The 16,788-nt window shown below is 39.5% G+C and overlaps 1 protein-coding gene across 1 annotated transcript; it reads left to right on the top strand.

Annotated features, from left to right (window-relative positions):
* The first annotated feature begins 11,049 nt into the window (after window positions 1-11,049).
* LOC125877459 (uncharacterized) lies at window positions 11,050-12,072 on the top strand. The gene is made up of 2 exons (XM_049558748.1): window positions 11,050-11,476; window positions 11,804-12,072. Exons 1-2 carry the CDS (start codon window positions 11,050-11,052, stop codon window positions 12,070-12,072), a joined length of 696 nt encoding a protein of 231 aa, XP_049414705.1.
* The last annotated feature ends 4,716 nt before the right edge of the window (window positions 12,073-16,788 follow it).

The raw sequence follows: 16,788 nt of genomic DNA on the forward strand, positions 1-16,788 counted from the left end.
GACGACACCTCCCAAGGATGGCAAGGGCAAGGGCAAGGGCAAGAGGCCCTTATCTAAGGTTACGAAGCACAACTACGACTGCGAAAGAGAGTTTTTTAACTACCGAGCTGCATTCTCCGAGCCGGATGATGACCAGCCTCTATAGTCCAGGATAGTTGAGATCCGTGCCAGGTCTCGCCCAGACTCATTGAGAGCTCCAGGGGCCACCTCTCCTACAACAGATACAGTGCCAGCTCCGACACCGACTGTGGTCCTAGTTCCACCAGTAAAAGGTTCTTATCCCCGACTACTCAACAAATTAAAAGCTGATGGGTTATAGACCATTCTTGAGGAGAACCTGTTATCCACGCAGGGCTTAGTGGGTAGATATTTCGCCTTGAGGGACAGACTCCAGTTTCACCAGTTCGAGCAGTTCACCAGGCCCTGAGGCCCCTATATTCATGCATGGGTCCAGGAGTTCTACACCACATACAGTAAGTTGGTACCCAAGGGAAAGAAAAAGGCTAGTGCCTTCAGATCGTTGAAGTTTGTCATGGTTCGAGGGAAGGAAGTAGGGTCCAGTAGCGATCAGATTAATATTGTACTTGAAAGGGCTCTAGGTTCACACTTGCATATGAGGGCTTTGCTACTACTCAGTCCCTGGATGACTTAAAGGGCTGGCTTGCACCCATGATTTCTGGTACCACCCCAAGGTGGATTGAGGCAGGAGATCCCATTGAGAAGAAGGACATGAATATTGCCGCTTGGTACTGGTTTGAGTTCATCAACAACTTTATTATGTCCTCGCAGAACAAGTCCATCCTTTGCCACCCAAAGGTGGCCTGTCTTGGATCCATAATAGCCAAGAAAAAAATCAATATGGGAATTATCATTGAGCAGGAGATGGCTATGTGGACCAAACAACACCATCCCTTCCCTTCCCTATCTTAATTACAGAGTTGTGTTGGAGTTCCTCATGATGAGATGAGAGATATTGAGGTCACTCCTACATCCTCCACTGACATCTGGCACATAGAGGCCAAGTACACTCGGGAGGAGGTAGACAAGAAGAGAGTAGCCCCTTTAGATGCATCCCAGAAGTGGATATTGACTCTATACTGGCAGAGGCATCTTTTCCTACTCCAGCTTCCGAGCCTTAAGGTACCGCTTCTTCCACTTCCTCTCAGGCTCCTGGTGCTTCTGCCACAAACCAGCCTTTCAGGATTACTCAGGCTATGATCCTGAAGATGGGGCAGTTAGCCCATTTAGCGGATGTGAGGGCTACTCTATTGGAGGCTGTGATACCATGGATGATCGAGAGTGCTATCCTACCTGCACTAACACCCCTACGAGCATCTATTGACGCTCTAACGATGAGAGTTGAGACTTGTGATAGTAGACCGGGGGGACTTCAGAGGTGATGAATTTTAAAGCTGAGGTCACTGATTTGAGAAAGGATGTGGACTACTTGAAATCCACAGACTTCACTTCACTTCTGGAGCCAGGAGATGATATGGATGCCCCGACGACTTTTGAGATTCCTCCGGCCATCACCAAAGATGTATAAATGGATGACATAGCAGCTGATGAGTCGGCGACAGAGACCGATGAGGAGCAGATAGAGGTGTCGGAGAAGGCCATCTATGGACACCTGCCTGCCTTGAAGAGACGATTGTACAGTCAGTGATTTAGACATTTACTGACAGAGAAATCCATGGCAGGCCCTAGTGGATTGAGTGTTATTGATATGACACCGGGCACTGATGCCCCGATAGGTGGACCGACTATGTAGATGGGACCCCTTATTTACCTCCCTCTCTGTCATTTTTATTTATTTTTAGTGCTTTTATTGCATTGGAGGACAAATTTCTTTTTGTTTATAGTGGGGTGAGGTATTTCCATACATACTTCTGCTTATAATTTTGTTGTATATATTGGGTTTTGTGTTATAAATTGTGTTTTGACACTGTTCTGTGGATGGTTGAGCTTGTGACTCTGTATTTTGAATGAAAATGGTTTTTGACCCTTCTAAAAAATTTGCCACCTCTTATTGTGTTTGATTATGGCTGTTCCTATGCAAATTTGAGTGTCGGTCATGATCAATATCGAAGACTTGAATAATGCTCTTAATCGAACAAAAATGAATGTGCAGCTATGATGAAGATAAATGAAGTTGCATAGGCAATATGTGAACACTTTACATCTCGTTGTGACTAGCCGATTATCGAATTGAGTTTGTTGTGATGAACATTGCACGCTAGCAAAAGTGTGGATTCTTGTTTGATATTGGTGCCAATGCCTTATGTGATGAGCTTGCCATGAATCATGTGTGATGACACCTAGATTTTGCCCCATTGGCCCGGTTGACGAAGTGATGCAAGTTCTTGAAATGATCTTAGGCAAAAATTTTAAAGAGTGAAAAATTTGACATTATACCTTTTCTGTGGCTAACCTTGTGAGTGTGTAAACTTTGCTTGAACACCCTTTGATCCTTACCCTTTTCTTGGAAGAAACTTGATGTAATTGTGACCCTTATTTACCCATTCACCCATAATCCTCATGAAATGTTGTTTGTTTGAATAGCCATCTTAGGCCAAAAATTCTAAGTTGGGGGTGTGGTGAAAAGAGAACGTAAATCAAGAAGTTGAAGAAATCCCTCTTGATCCATAATTTTGAAAAAAAAATTGAACCCCTTCGTAAAAAAATGATTGACAGAAAAGAAGAAAAATAAAAATAGAATGAAAGAGTTTTGGGATAAATTTGTGAAAGTTGCAAAATAAATGGGGTGTCCGAAGTTTCTTGAGAAGTTAATAATTGGGTGAATTTTAAGCATAGGTTAAAATGCTAAAGAAAAGGATAGAAAGTGATGTTCAAACCGCATTTCATGAGGACATTAGCTACTGAACGTAAATTACCATACCTTTACACTCAGCCCCGTTACAAGCCTTGAAAAGACCATTTTGATCTTGAGTGAGTTGAAGCGAGTGTTGAGTTTTAAATAAGGGCAAACCTATGGGTTAAGTCATGCATGTGTTCACCTCTCTGAGTCTGAGAGTTGTAAGTGATCCCAGAGCAATAAATGATTGGAAAAAATGTGTGAATATGGAATCATTTTTTGTTTGACGGTATTTGAGTACCTTTGTTGAGCTTGAACTTGCATTTGAAGTAAGTATTGTGAACTTGAGAATCTTTGATAATGATGAGTCACAACTTGAACCTTTGAGTGTACAATTGATCCTTACATGATTAAGTTGAGTCTTTTTGTATGCATTCATGATTGAGTCTTAGGTAGCACTATTTGTATAGAGTTAGTGTCCTCAAGTGCTTATTTTGTGCCAATAACTAATGTAAAATCGTTGACTTCTTGGTATATGGATTGAGGAACAAAGCAAGGACACTAGTTTGTAAAAAAGGAACAAAGCGAGCTGAAAGAATGAAGAAAAGCAAGCCTGGTGATTGCCAATTACATTTGGTGAGTCGCCGAATAGCTACTTGACCACCTAAAGTTCCAGTGTGCCAAGCCCTAAAGGAAAGAAGTAAGTTGGCGAAAGAAAGGAGAAGTCGGTGAATCGCTGAGTTTTTCCGCGATGGAGTGTTGGATCGCCCAAAGTTATACACCTTGAGGATGCTGAAGGACAAGTCAGAAAGGCGATTGAATTGACCAAAGGGCGAGTCGCCAAGTGGCTCGACGATCCAGACTTACTTTGCCGAGTGGCTCTTCGCAGCACATTTTTGGCAACTACAAATACCATTTTGAACATTTATTTTAGTGGATTATTCATTCTGAAGAGGATCTATAATTATTATATTTAGTATTGAGACATCAGACAAGTTTTCTCTAGTTTTCCCTAGCTTTGAAGAAATGAAAGTTTTCACTTTTGAGAAATTGGAAGTGAGTCTTTGAGATTCTTCAAATTAGTCCATTGTAAAGATGAAATCAATCTTACCTAGTTGATGGAAACTCAATTTGGTAACGATTTTTATCTTTTTATGATGTCTAATTAAAACCCAAATTATTGGGTTGTGATTATGTGATTATAAGGCGATTTAGTTTATGGGTATTGCTAATTGTTAGTTTAAATGATGTTTGGAAGTGAGTTCAGTCTGTAATTGTGGTTTAATTTAAGAATTGTAGTTGCGAATGCAGTTCTATCCTTGTGTTTTTGTCTTGCTCGAGAGAGAGGTTTTAAAACTAATCTTATTGATTGATGGTCAGTAGGTATTGGGTCGACGTGGATTCAGCTGGAGAGAGTGAATCCTAAACCCAGTTCCACACATTCAGCTCGAGAGAGTGAATGGACTAAGGTGTGACCTGTTTTTAATTTGCTTGCTTGTTGATGTTCGAGAGAAATCAACTTGATTCGGGGTAAATTGTTTGAGAGAAAATTTATCCCTTCTATGGCTCAGCTTACTCACTAATATACAGTTATTTCCTAACAGTTGCAATTAACCATCTTTTTTATATTAGCCTATAATAGAATCACATCCCAAGAACCCATCTCATTATTGTTATTTCGTATTGATTTCCGCTGTTTGTATTTGATAAATAAAACCAAAACTCCCTTATTTGACATTCGTGTCACCCTCTGATTTGAATTATGTTTCTATTCTACAAATGTCTATTCCAATGGTTGATTTGACCATATTCATACTTCCTAATTAAATCTCAAACACGTACCGCTCCCAGTAGGATTCAACCCTAACTCATTTAGTGAGGTTTTATACTGACTAGCGATCGTTGACACTTAGAATTGGAAGAAGTGTCCTTAAAACGTTATTTAGGTTGCCTTAGGCGACCAAGACCCTAGATATAGGCCTGATTCAGGATAAGGCCAATATAGTTGCACCTTGCAGAGAGCCATAGGTTGAGGTGCCACCATTGGGAGATGAACTTGTTGCCGATGTGGAGCAGATGCAGAGTCATGTTCCGGCCCCTCAAGCCCCTACAAAGGATGGCCCGGCTTCCCCATCTCCGGCTGCAAGTCAGTCCCCTAGTTCCTAAAGAACCACCCCCTACTCAGGGTATGTTACCGTGCCTCTAGCCCCTGTCAAAAACCTAGAGGCCCAGATGGCTACACTACTTAAGCATGTGAGGCCTTGGATGAAGCGTGCGATAGAGGAGTCCGAGGCAAGGATTGAGCAGCGGGTGGAGCATATAATGGACCAGAAGGTCCAAGCCGTTCATAAGAGCCTAGATGCCTTTAAGTTGAGAGTTCTAGTGAGGCAGTCCCCAACTATTGATGTGACCACTCTCCACAAGGAGATAGGGAGCCTTCGTGTTGATATCAGTAGACTTCTTTCTCTACCCTATGTTCTCCCCGATTATACTGATTTATGATATGGTGTTGAATGCATTATTCATTGATGGTATGACACAGACTGATTACTCTTGTACTACTGGGAAACGACTCTGCTCAAGTCGTACATCTGATGACACTGAGGCTGGGAGAGTTAGCAAAAGGGAGTGCCAAGAGAATAAGGTGGACCGGATGGCATCAATCATTGATGAGGAGAGGCAACAACAGAGGGCAAGTGAGATGGGTATTGTGCCTCTAGCAGCGTGATCAGTACTAATGGTGCATTGAGAGTTGATGTTAACACTACTGAGGGTGCTGAGATGGTAGACGCAGGTACTACTGAGGGTGACCCGATTATTGATCCAGCTGGCTCTGGGAAACCAGACCCACCCGCTTGTTAAGAGGTCTTCGGTGCGATGTACCACATGTTTGATTCACCCTATGTTTTATATTTTTACTTTTGTTAATTGGGGACAATTTTAGTCTATTTTGTTAGGGGTGGGGTAAATGGATTGTGAATTGTGAGTGATAGGGCGAAGTCTGAGTAACCTAACTCATAATCATCTCTTATGGCTTTCTTGCCTGTGTTCTTTTCCCCCAAGAACTGTTTTAATTTCTGTTGAACCGGCATGATTAGGAATGTGTGTATAGGAGTAAGTAGGAAAATAAAATCATGATGTCATAAAAAGCTTGAAAAAAAATTATCCCTTTCCAAAAATGTTGAAATATGCTAGATTGATAGTCTTGATGATTTGAATGTGCTGGATCTCAATGTGACATGATAAGGAACTAATGTGACCTCTTGACTTAAGATAAAACTTGTACGGAGTAATCTAATAATCTGATAGTGAAACAATGTTCCAAGAGAGTGTGAGAAAAGTTGAATGTTCAGACAGTTTGTGCCATTCTAGAACTTGCCCCGTTGGTCCTGCTAATATGATCTAGGCTAGAAGTTGGGAAGTGATCAAAGCCCCTTGTTCAAATTAGTCAACTTTAGCCTAAAATGATCCGACCAAATGAAATCAATGTTCCCTTTTGATCCAAATTATTGAGCCTTAAATAGACTATCTCTTTTGTTTTACCTAACTCACCTTCCCTTAAATAATTGTCTTGGCCCCGATCCCTCCTTGGACATGTGCACCTTGACTTAGGCCAAAAGCCTAAGTTTAGGGTGGCTAAGCCAAAAGTTACCTTAATCTTTGCCGTGGTACGACATCGGATATTATGCACCTCAACTAATGTAAAATTCATAAGTTGAGGGTGGCTATGAAAGAGGAAACCGAAAGAAAAAAGGGTACAAAAAGTGTTTTCTAGTAAAAAGAGAAGAAGAAAAGATAGAAAAGGATGTGACTTTGAGTAAAAGAAGCAAAAAGATGAGAAATAAAAGTGCTGAATAAAATAAAGAAAAATAAAGTGAAAGAAAAAGAAAAAAATGTGAAAATGAAGAGTCACAAAGTTGAAAGTCACATCCATGTTAAAAGGAGTCAAGGGAAAGAAAATAAAAAGAAAGGATGTCAAAAATAGGTCAAAAAGAGGTAAAAGCCAATGTAATGTCAAGGAGGGCAAAAAGACACTAAAAGTACCCAAATGTACCGCACCCGACCCTGAGCCTACGTTACAAGCTAAGAAACTCCTATAGTGATCCTATCAACTAGTTTGGTGAGTCTAAGCAGTGAAAATAAGGGCAGGCCTATGGTATTGAGCACTAACTATATTTGAAGTCACTTTTGAGCGTGAGTGTTGAATGATCCTAAAACTGAAAATTCATATCTTCTGTGTGTAAAGGATTTCGTTTGAAGTGAGGGCACTAGTTACATTGTCGGAAAGTTGGAACCTTGGTGATTGTGAAAAAGTGTATGTTGTTGTGTCTATTTGTCGATCTTTGTCATATCTTGATCCGCATGAGTTAGCTTGTTGTGTCTAACAGAAAATATTTGCACCGAGAAAATAGAATGTATTGAAATAGCCATGTGATTGCTTGAGTTTGTATGTCTTCTTCTGCACAAGTGTCATTTAAAGTTTAGTGAGTCTCTTGAGGACAAACAACGAGTTTTTGTTGAGGGTGTTGATATACCGTGAGTTTATTGTATCTTTGATACATTTCACTTAAGATTTATGTGTGTGAAGGGACATATTGTATTAGGAATTAATATTGTCGTGTTAAATTTGTTGGAAACAGGCTTTAACGTGGAATTGTGAAATGACAGCTGAAAAATCTTTAGAAGGAGCCACTCACAGAGGTGACCTACGGACTGTAGGTCCAGTCTTAGTGTAATGCCTCTCAAAATGAAGTAGGAAGAACTAGAGCTTCACATTTTGTCTTGATGGAGTATGGTTGTCCTGAGTCGTGTTTAAAAAAGTTCATGAGTCAACGTCAAGGCACGTGCTAGACTCCATGTTAAACAGGTGTTTTTAAATGATGGTTTAAGGAAGAGGAAAAGGGGACAAGGCTTGCTCAACCTTGGCCAAGCTACTTCCCCATGACCACGAACCACTTAACGGCCATGTGGTCATGACCACGGCTCGTGAAAGTAGCCGTGAAGGTCACTTGGTAGCAAAGCTTGCAAGCCCATTTAGCCAAGCCACTGCCTCCAAGTTCACGAGCATAACAACGATTCGTGGTGTTGACCACGGATTGTGGGAGCTTCCATGAACTTGACTTGGCCTTGGAGGCCTTGGCAAGTGAGGGAGGCTCCTTGCCTCAAGGACCACGGGCAACACCACGAGCCGTGGTGCCCCTCACGACCCGTTTAGTTGGACGTGGTCTCTGACGGGCTTCCTTAACAGAAGGGTTTTTAAGTAATTTCGTTTTAATTTTTTATTATGTTGTGTTCATTTTAAATGGTTTATATGATAACTATATAAGGTTTTAAGTCTTTTAACAAGTCATTTACTCTATTTTGCCAAATTAAATTCCAAAGTTCTTCTCTCTTAACTCAAGGAAGAAGGAGAAGTGGAACCTAGGGTTTTAGATTTCAAGCTTTCTTCATCAAATTTTTGTGGGATTCATCAAGTCTATGGTATGGTGACCCTGATCCTTGATTATCCTTTTTTTCAAGGAGTCCATTCAAAAGGGTTTCAAAAGTCTTCGAAGAACGAAAAGTCTAGTTTCTATTCTAAGATGGGTTCATTGATAAATTGTTTTCAAAAGCATTATATTGGTGAATTAAAGTTGAATTGATGATTTTATATGAACTTTCTTCAAGAATCCATATTTTCACTAAAACCCTAAATTTGCTATGAAGTGGGTCTATTTCTATAAATTCAAAGTTGATGGAATTATGTGTAAAGTGAATTGTATTGATATCTCTTGTGTTGTTTAATATTTATTTATGATTAATTGTTGATAATGGAAAAATTAAGTGTGGTAAGCCTTATGGGTGAAGTAATGATGATATTGGCTATGGCTTTGGATTATGGTAAGAAAGCTTGAACTCTCTTTATGGAATTGATTGTTGTTAGTAGGTTGAAACCACCTTTGGTGTAAGTGTTATATCTTATTCTTGTGTGGTATTATTGGGAATTGAGGCGATGAAGGGCAATATATGAATGTTATTATATTGTTGTATTTTTATACATATATGAGGCTATATGTAAAGTCCTATATGAAGCTATATGTAAAGTTTGTGTGAAGCTATAATGTGAAGATTTTCTAATGGTGTTAATGTAATAATGTATAAAGTGTTATTATGCTAATGTGAACGCATGTCTCTCTCGAAATGGTGATTTGTGGTGATGATGGACTATGATCAGTTTTCATAAGATGATGTTGTAGATCATACGCTAGACTTGAGTATCTCGTCTTGTGTCATGGAAGCTTGATTATATATATGAATGTTTGGCTGGGCTATGACTTAGTAATGGAGCTCTTCCTATAAATGCTAAAAGAGGAATTCTAGGCCAAGACTTGAATTGGTAGACTTAAGCATAGTGCCTTTTTATGAGTCTAGCTTTCATAAGAAAATGTATAACCTTGAAGGATGGGCCTTAGGGCGATGTTCCCTTCTTGAGTGAAACGATAGACTTAGAGATGGATTAAGCCGGAACGACATGAGAATCCTTATCTAAGAAAGTCGAATGAGATATCCTTATGAACCTAGATTGGCTATGACTAAGAAATGGGGCCTTTCTTGGTAAGAGGTACTATGAGATGGTTGAACTAGAAAGGGAACCCTCTCTAGTACATATGTGATTGAATACTCTACGGAAACCAAGGCTAAGCACCGAGTGGATGTGGTTAGGATGGTTGCCTAGTTGCGCATGAGATTAAGCACAATGAACATACTTCGACACCTCTTAAACCATGTGCCAACATGGGTTTCTTTTAGTTCTACCCTCGGCAAGTAGAACAACTTCTACGGAGTAGGATAGACTCCGGATTCCGTACCTTGCTAGTGTGGTCTATGTCGGTTAAGGCCTATTTCCATCATGTGGGATGTACACTCTAGTATTGGATAGGTTCTACAACGTTTAGGTAGTAGTATGGGATGTTATCTACACATGGCACAAGTAGGCTTAAAAGTCGCTAAAGTGAGTTCCCTAAGCCTTAGGGCTATTATGTGATTGTCCCCTATATGCTTTTGTGTCTCTTAGATGGTTTTATAAGGAATGTTTAATTAGTGTGTTATAATGTAATGATAAGACCCTTGTCTATGGTAACTCTTAGGAACACTTAGGTGTATATGAAGAGGTTGTATGGGCGGTCAATTCATTATTCACTTAAGTGTGGCTTAGGGTGACTTGAGATAGAGGCTTCAATGGTAATGAAGGAATTACTTTGCTATCTTGTTTAAGTATTGTGCACTCGTAATAATTGAGTTGCAAATGATGTGAATATGGTCTTGATTGTGAATAGTGACTTGAAATGTGGGTTTATGGTTGTGGTTGTAAAGGTTTGTTAAAGAAGGTCTTAAAAGCATAAATTCCTTGTAAATGTCCGTTGTGCATGTTTTCTTGCATGGTCATCATACTTGGTGCTTATTGTACTAACTCCATATTTCTCTATTGTTATAAGTGTAGGTGCTGAGAAGTGAGGAGATCTTTTGAGGAAGCTTGGGATATTGACTATTCTCAAGAAGCTTGGTATCTCCTCATATATTCGAGGACATAGTTGTTATGTTTCTAGTATTTCCACTTAGACATTGTATAAGACTTATATTTTCTATTGTTGTAATAGGCCGTGTCCCTAAGATGTTTTCTTCGTGTCTAAAATGGTACATGAGACTTAGAAATTCTACTTCTTTACATTTTGAAAGACCTAATGAGTATTATGGATCTGTTTTAAAAACTGTTCTTATTCCTTACGATTTTTATTACCGAATGCGATAAATGAATGCTAAGGATTGTATAAGACCTCCAAGAGGTCGAATACACATGTAACGGCTAGGGGGTGCTCCCGGGTCGTTACAAACTTGGAATCAGAGCATAAGATTTTGGAAATTGTCCCTTAGGATTCAAAGTCTCATATGCCACATTTAGTAGAGTCTTGTTCATCGGTGTGAGTCGCGACACATCTATGAGCGAGAGGCTATAGGACAGTAGAAGTTTCACTGCTTTCATTAATCTTGACGTCGTGCCTTAGAGTTTGGTCTATAAGTGTCATTTTCCTAATTTGTCTGTTGTCTTTATAGGAAATGATTACGAGGGCTAACCGAAGGAGAGCGAAAGAATGGGTAGTTGATGAGGGAGTTCCTCTCCAAGGTGTGCAAGGTCTTCAATATGACTAAGTCCCCATAGGCAATCAATAGAATGGGGTTTCGGTGGCCCCCCGGCCATGACTAATGAAGAGATTAGGGCGGCTTTTCTAACCCTAGCCCGAGCCATGACGGCTCAAGCTAACCGAGATGTGGGGCCTAGGGTGAATGCTAATGAGAGTACGGCAGCCTCAAGGTTGAGAGACTTCGTGACGATGAATCCTCTTTTCTTTTTGGGCTCTTGCATTGGAGAAGACCCCCAAGGATTCTTGGATGAGATTTACAAAATTGTGGATGGTATGGGAGTATCTTCTAGAGAGAAAGCGGAATTGGCTTCATACCAATTGAAAGAGGTGGCCCAAATTTGGTACACTCAATGGAAGGCAAATAGGCCGGAGGAAGCGGGTCCTATAGAATGTGAGGAATTTAAGGAAGCATTCTTGGGTAAGTACTTTCCCATAGAGAAGAGGGAGTGCAAAATTGAGGAGTTCATTAATCTTAGGCAAGGTAATATGAGTGTGGAGGAGTATGCTTTGAAGTTCTCTATGTTGTATAGGTATGCTCCATCTTTGGTGTCTAACCCTAGAGAGGAGATGAGTAGATTTGTTACCGGTGTATCCGACTTGGTGAAAGAAGAGTGTCGTACGGCAATGCTCCATGGTGACATGAACATTTCTAGGCTTGTTGTGTATGCTCAATCTATTGAGGAGTCCAAGATGACTAGGGTGAGGAAAGATTTAAAACGGAGTAGGTATGAGGATCAAGGACAACCTAGGTTTAAGAAGAGGGCTCCAAATCAAGATTTATCAAGTGCTCCTAAGGTTAACCATTAAGGAGGTGGTGGTTCTCAAATTGCTAAGCCTACTTGTTTCACTTGTGGAAAGAAGCATTTTGGGAAGTGTCTATCCGGCACTAGTGGTTGCTATGGTTGTGGTAAAAATGATCACAAGGTGAGAGATTGTCCTAATAATGTGTCTAAAGGAAGGAATGCTAGGCAGGCTCCTTATAGTGGTCCTAGTGTTGATGGTCAATCAAGGAATCGTTTCTATGCTCTCCAAGCTAACAAGGAAGCAAATCCGGATGAAGGTGCCGGTAAGTCATAATATCTAGTTTTGTGTTGGTTTAGATGGGTTTCTCCTAAGTGGGGGATGGTGTTTTGAAGGATGAATTGAGGTGAGTTTGTATATTCTTGTCTCTTTCTTCTGTTCCTAATCAATCTTGAGTCATAGAATTGTAGAAACATGATGCATGGTTTTTGGAGTCTTGTGTGGAAAAGAATGAGTTTCTATATTCTCCTTATAATGATGCATGCTTTAAATTGAGTTCTTGATTTAAATAAGAAAATGAGTTTCATGATTGTTGTTCTCCATATATGCATAAAATGGTGAATTGCTAAAATTTGTTAGAGTTGATTAGTTGAGCATGCTTAAGTGTATTCTTGATGTGGCATGATTTTGCTTTAATGAGATAATTGCATATTGTGTTCTTTAATGTTGTTATGAGCGTGAGGTACTATGGAGAAGGGAGTTCCTCCAAATAAATGAGAAATGGAAAAGGTTTGAGGCATGTTGAGTTGTAGGTGTGATTCCTACTTCCATAAATTTGAATGAAATGGTGTTGTAATGGCTTGTTATGTGGATTTGATGTTTCCTCCTTGATGAATGGTTTCATATTGATATTGTATGATTGTTGTGGGCTGCTAGTCTTGAGTCATTACCCTTAATGTTTTAAAGTGTCATTCGAGGACGAATGTTCCCAAGTGGAGGACATTGTAACTCCCCTCAAAATGAAGTAGGAAGAACTAGAGCTTCACATGTGTTTTGATGGAGTATGGTTGTCCCGAGTCATTTTTAAAAGAGTTTCGTGTGTCAACGTCAAGACACGTGCTAGACTCTATGTTAAAAAGGTGTTTTTAAATGATAGTTTAAGGAAGAGGCATGTGCCAAGCCAAGGGGACAAGGCTTGCTCCACCTTGGCCAAGCTACTGCCCCATAACCACGGACCACTTCACGGCCAGTGGTCATGACCACGGCTAGTGAAAGTGGCTGTGAAGGTCACTTGGTGGCAAAACTTGCAAGCCCATTTAGCCAAGCCATTGCCTCCAAGTTCACGAGCATCACCACGACTCGTGGTGTTGACCACGGATCGTGGGAGTTTCCGTTAACTTTACTTGGCCTTGGAGGGCTTGGCAAGTGAGGGAGGCTCACTGCCTCAAGGACCACGGGCACCACCACGAGCCGTGCTGCCCCTCACGACCCATTTATTTGGGCGTGGTCCCTGACGGGCTGCCTCAAGAGAAGGGTTTTTAAGTAATTTCATTTTAATTGTTTATTATGTTGTGTTGATTTTAAATGGTTTATATGATAACTATATAAGGTTTTAAGTCTTTGAACAAGTCATTTACTCTATTTTGCCAAATTAAATTCCAAAGTTCTTCTCTCTTAACTCAAGGAAGACGGAGAAGTGGAACCTAGGCTTTTAGATTTCAAGCTTTCTTCATCAATTTTTTGTGGGATTCATCAAGTCTAAGGTATGGTGACCCTGATCCTTGATTATCCTTTTTTTCAAGGAGTCCATTCAAAAGGGTTTCAAAAGTCTTCGAAGAACGAAAAGTCTAGTTTCTATTCTAAGATGGGTTCATTGATAAATTGTTTCCAAAAGCATTATATTGGTGAATTAAAGTTGAATTGATGATTTTATATGAACTTTCTTCAAGAATCCATATTTTCACTAAAACCCTAAATTTGCTATGAAGTGGGTCTATTTCTATAAATTCAAAGTTGATGGAATTATGTGTAAAGTGAATTGTATTGATATCTCTTGTGTTGTTTAATATTTATTTATGATTAATTGTTGATAATGGAAGAATTAAGTGTGGTAAGCCTTATGGGTGAAGTAATGATGATATTGGCTATGGCTTTGGATTATGGTAAGAAAGCTTGAACTCTCTTTATGGAATTGATTGTTGTTGGTAGGTTGAACCCACCTTTGGTGTAAGTGTTATATCTTATTCTTGTGTGGTATAATTGGGAATTGAGGCGATGAAGGGCAATATATGAATGTTATTATATTGTTGTATTTTTATACATATATGAGGCTATATGTAAAGTCCTATATGAAGCTATATGTAAAGTTTGTGTGAAGCTATAATGTGAAGATTTTCTAATGGTGTTAATGTAATAATGTATAAAGTGTTATTATGCTAATGTGAACGCATGTCTCTCTCGAAATGGTGATTTGCGGTGATGATGGACTATGATCAATTTTCATAAGATGATGTTGTAGATCATACGCTAGACTTGAGTATCTTGTCTAGTGTCAGGGAAGCTTGATTATATATATGAATGTTTGGCTGGGCTATGACTTAGTAATGGAGCTCTTCCTATAAATGCTAAAAGAGGAATTCTAGGCCAAGACTTGAATTGGTAGACTTAAGCATAGTGCCTTTTTATGAGTCTAGCTTTCATAAGAAAATGTATAACCTTGAAGGATGGGCCTTAGGGCGATGTTCCCTTTTTGAGTGAAACGATAGACTTAGACATGGATTAAGCCGGAACGACATGAGAATCCTTATCTAAGAAAATCAAATGAGCTATCCTTATGAACCTAGATTGGCTATGACTAAGAAATGGGGCCTTTCTTGGGAAGAGGTACTATGAGATGGTTGAACTAGAAAGGGAACCCTCTCTAGTACATATGTGATTGAATACTCTATGGAAACCAAGGCTAAGCACCGAGTGGATGTGGTTAGGATGGTGGCCTAGTTGAGCATGAGATTAAGCACAATGAACATACTTCGACACCTCTTAAACCATGTGCCAACATGGGTTTCTTTTAGTTCTACCCTCGGCAAGTAGAACAACCTCTACGGAGTAGGATAGACTCTGGATTCCATACCTTGCTAGTGTGGTCTATGTCGGTTAACGCCTATTTCCATCATGTTGGATGTGCACTATAGTATTGGATAGGTTCTACAACGTGTAGGTAGTAGTATGGGATGCTATCTACACATGGCACGAGTATGCTTAAAAGACGCTCAAGTGAGTTCCCTAAGCCTTAGGGCTATTATGTGATTGTCCCCTATATGTTTGTGTGTCTCTTAAATGGTTTTAAAAAGAATGTTGAATTATTATTTTATAATGTAATGATAAAACCCTTGTCTATGGTAACTCTTAGGAATACTTAGGTGTATATGAAGAGGTTGTATGGGCGGTCACTTCATTATTCACTTAAGTGTGGCTTAGGGTGACTTGAGATAGAGGCTTAAATGGTAATTAAGGAATTACTTTGCTATCTTGTTTAAGTATTGTGCACTTGTATTAATTGAGTTGTAAATGATGTGAATATGGGCTTGATTGTGAATGGTGACTTGAAATGTGGGTTTATGCTTGTGGTTGAAAAGGTTTGTTTTAAGCATGCATTCCTTGTAAATGTCTGTTGTGCATGTTTTGTTGCATGGTCATCATACTTAGTACTTATTGTACTAACTCCATATTTCTCTATTGTTATAAGTGTAGGGGCTGGGAAGTGAGGAGATCTTTTGAAGAAGCTTGGGATATTGAATCTTCTCAAGAAGCTTGGTATATTCTCATATATTCGAGGACATAGTTGTTATCTTTCTAGTATTTCTACTTAGACATTGTATAAGACTTACATTTTCTATTGTTGTAAAGGGTCGTGTCCCTAAGATGTTCTATTCGTGTCTAAGATGGTACATGAGACTTAGAAATTCTACTTCTTTACATTTGAAAGATCTTATGAGTATTATGGATTTGTTTTAAAAAGTGTTCTTATTCCTTACGGTTTTTATTACCGAATGCGTTGAATGAATGCTAAGGCTTGTATAAGACCTCCGAGAGGTCGAATACGCATGTAACGGCTAGGGGGTGCTCCCGGGTCATTACACTCGGTCTCTCGATGGATGGCGTAGATAGAGCATCAGGGAACTCTGACTATGTGTGGAACTACGGATGCAAGTGACGATTCGTAGGTCGACCCACGGGTCGTCATGCACATCCATCAAATGGTTGAAAAAAGTTAAATTCTAGTACTGCACATCCGTCGATTGTATTTAAGAAGGAAGGTTCCAGCCTATGCAAGGAAAAGTCTAAGTGTTGACTAACGGAGAGGACCTACGGACCGAAGTCGACCCACGGTCCGTAGGTCGAAGTCATCGATTGAAGCCGCATCATGAGAGTTTTTTTCCGTACTTTGTTTAGGACATGTTTTTCTATAAATAAGGCATGCAAACCTCATTTTTGGGGGTTAGACATTATTGTTTACTTTTAGTTCTTGGTATTTTCTTGGGAATTAACTTGCAAACTTGAGCAATTTTATTTCCGGATTTCGGTTTCTAAAGATTTAGGCTTTGAACTTCAATTAGAGATTTCGGGTTTCTTCTATTCTAAATGTAAATTCATGAAAATTTTTTTATCAAAATATGAATTGTGCTCTTCCAAGTATGAGTAACTAAATCCACAATTAGGGTTGTTTGAACCATGAGCGATTAACAACGTATGAATAATAACTAAGTAATTCTTTAGAAGTGTTGATGCATGCATTGGTAATTCTTTCGTTTAAAAGTCTTTTTAACGAGTGCACGCGTTAGAACTCGTCTTGTCGCTACTTGCCGGACCAAGGAGGTAGTTAATAAGAAAAGAATTATCGACAGAGATTTAGCGTGATACTATCTAATAGTCTAATGTCAATTGGTGCGAGGGTGAAAACTAAGTCATACATTGATGTGATGTCTAATCTAAGGTAAAGGTAAGGGTTAGTAAATTATACACACGTAGCCGGACCAAGGTGCAGATTGAAAT

The sequence above is a fragment of the Solanum stenotomum genome, chromosome 9 (assembly GCF_019186545.1).
Source record: "Solanum stenotomum isolate F172 chromosome 9, ASM1918654v1, whole genome shotgun sequence".
NCBI lineage: Eukaryota > Viridiplantae > Streptophyta > Magnoliopsida > Solanales > Solanaceae > Solanum > Solanum stenotomum.